A 2,273-nucleotide genomic window follows, 5' to 3' on the forward strand; every position below is an offset into this window, starting at 1 on the left:
CACACACACACACACACACACACACACACACACACACACACACACACACACACACACACACACACACACACGCACATATAGACACGTGTGTTCTTCAATCCTCATGTGGACTTTGCATTGACTTTCATTCATTTACCAGTATTTTCTATTACCATTTGACCCTAAACCTAGCCTTAAACTTTACATGGGATGTGAACTGGGCTTATGTCCCCATAAGAAACAGTGGGTCCTCACCAGGCTGTGTAGTTTGCTTCATCTCTAAAGAGATGCTGCTCTTTAATATTGTGTATTTACTGTCTTAGTTGTGTGTGGTTTTTAATTTACATTTTGTTGTTCTTCGTTTTTTTTATTCAAGTGCTTTTTTTTGTTAGAGACTGAGAGTCCACTTTCTTTAAACATTAAACATTCTTTAAAAATTAAAGTTTATTGATTAATTACACTTACATATTACACTTTTATAATTATTAGTTGTAAAATGGTCACCAGGCAATATTATTGCTTATCGCAATAATTTGTGAGACAATTAATCGCCCAGCAAAATTTGTTATCGTGACAGGCCTATTTTACACCCCTCTACACAGTAAAAGAGTAAATAATCAACACAGTAGAGTGTCAAATTAACACTCATAGGAGGTACTTACAGTGTTAACCATCAATAACTCAGTGTTGAAAAACATGAGAATCAGAGTTGATTTGTCACCACAGTGGAGTACCTTATTAACTCTGCTTAAAATCATAATTACTCTCATCAGAGTGATTTGACTTGAAGTGTTAAGTTTTATTAACACTGTACAGTGTTAGTCAGTGTTAGGTTTTATTAACACTGTACAGTGTTAGTCAGTGTTAATTTTAAACTCTGTTTAGAGTTAAATTGTACTCTGTAAATTTAATACAATGGAAAATGTTAAATTGACACCTATTCAGATAAGGACCAAATAGACTCAGACAGTGTTAAATTTAACTCTTTAAGTGTTGATTTAACACTGCAAAATTTACTGTATCTGTCCTTAATCTTAATCTACTTCAGTGTCTACATTAAAGTTGCCCTCGCTGATGTGTGTGTTTCTGTGCAGATCTATGTGAGGACAGGTATCTATCATGGAGGAGAGCCACTGTGTGATAATGTCAACACACAGAGAGTTCCCTGCTCCAATCCCAGGCAAGATGTGTCAAATAGAGAAATAGAAACYGAACCCTAACCTATATTTTCAGTTTTTGACTCTGTATCTGTCCCCTGTCTGTCCGTACATCACAGGTGGAACGAGTGGCTGACCTATGACATCTACCTGGCAGATCTTCCTCGCTCAGCTAGACTCTGTCTGTCGATCTGCTCTGTGAAGGGAAGGAAAGGAGCCAAGGAGGTAGGAGAAGAAGAGCTGTATTTGGTAAGAGGACTGTACCAGCCCACTCACCTGGCCTTCTGTCCTCCCCAGGAGCATTGTCCTTTAGCTTGGGGAAATGTCAACCTGTTTGACTACAAAGACATCCTAGTTTCTGGAAAGGTAGCTCTGAGTCTTTGGCCAGTTCCCCATGGCCTTGAAGACTTGCTGAATCCTATTGGAGTGGCTGGTTCAAATCCCAACAAGGTACCCCTCTCTGTTTGCTGTCAAAGGATTGATCATGGCTGAGCTGATTAGTTACTGACTGATAACTCATTTACTATCAGGAGACTCCCTGTGTGGAGCTGGAGTTTTCCTGGTTCAACCAGACTGTTCTGTTTCCTGACGAGCAGCAGATTGAAGAGCATGCCAACTGGACCATCAGCAGAGAACTAGGCTACAACTACTGCCATGGACTGGTAAGTCCTCATCTTCCTCTTCTTCAATGATACTCTTTCTTAAAGGAAACAAATCTCTGATGAAGCATCAGCAAAAACACAGCGGTTAAATATTGTGGATGTGATGATGACAGAACAATCATCACTGGTTTAACACTTAACTGTGTATTATTCACTGATTCTAGTACTCAGTTGTTACAAATGCACATAAAGTTGTCAGGGCATGTTGGGGGTGTCACAAAGAACAAATGATTACATTTTAGTGGTGATTTGGTAATATCTGCCAGACCTGCAGCTTGCCGTGATCTGACACAAACAGAAACTGAAACCAGAGTTGTAAAGAAACTAAGTACAAATACTTTGTTACTGTACTAAAGTAGAAATTTTGGCTATCTGTACTTTACTTGAGTAAATTTATTTCAGCCAACTTTTTACTTCTAATCATTACATTTTTACACAATTATCTGTACTTTCTACTCCCTACATTTAAAAAAAA

At 38.4% G+C, this 2,273-nt stretch overlaps 1 protein-coding gene across 1 annotated transcript in view; it reads left to right on the forward strand.

Annotated features, from left to right (window-relative positions):
• zgc:158659 (phosphatidylinositol 4,5-bisphosphate 3-kinase catalytic subunit alpha isoform) overlaps nucleotides 1–2,273 on the forward strand; it is a gene marked incomplete in the record, with an annotated part of 40,445 nt that overhangs the window by 25,325 nt on the left and 12,847 nt on the right. Inside the window, 4 exon segments of the mRNA XM_014027842.1 lie at nucleotides 1,074–1,159; nucleotides 1,256–1,361; nucleotides 1,434–1,586; nucleotides 1,667–1,798. Coding sequence (XP_013883296.1) covers nucleotides 1,074–1,159; nucleotides 1,256–1,361; nucleotides 1,434–1,586; nucleotides 1,667–1,798 — 477 coding nt within the window.

This window comes from Austrofundulus limnaeus, unplaced genomic scaffold (assembly GCF_001266775.1).
Source record: "Austrofundulus limnaeus strain Quisiro unplaced genomic scaffold, Austrofundulus_limnaeus-1.0 Scaffold689, whole genome shotgun sequence".
In the NCBI taxonomy this organism is placed as follows: Eukaryota; Metazoa; Chordata; class Actinopteri; order Cyprinodontiformes; family Rivulidae; genus Austrofundulus; species Austrofundulus limnaeus.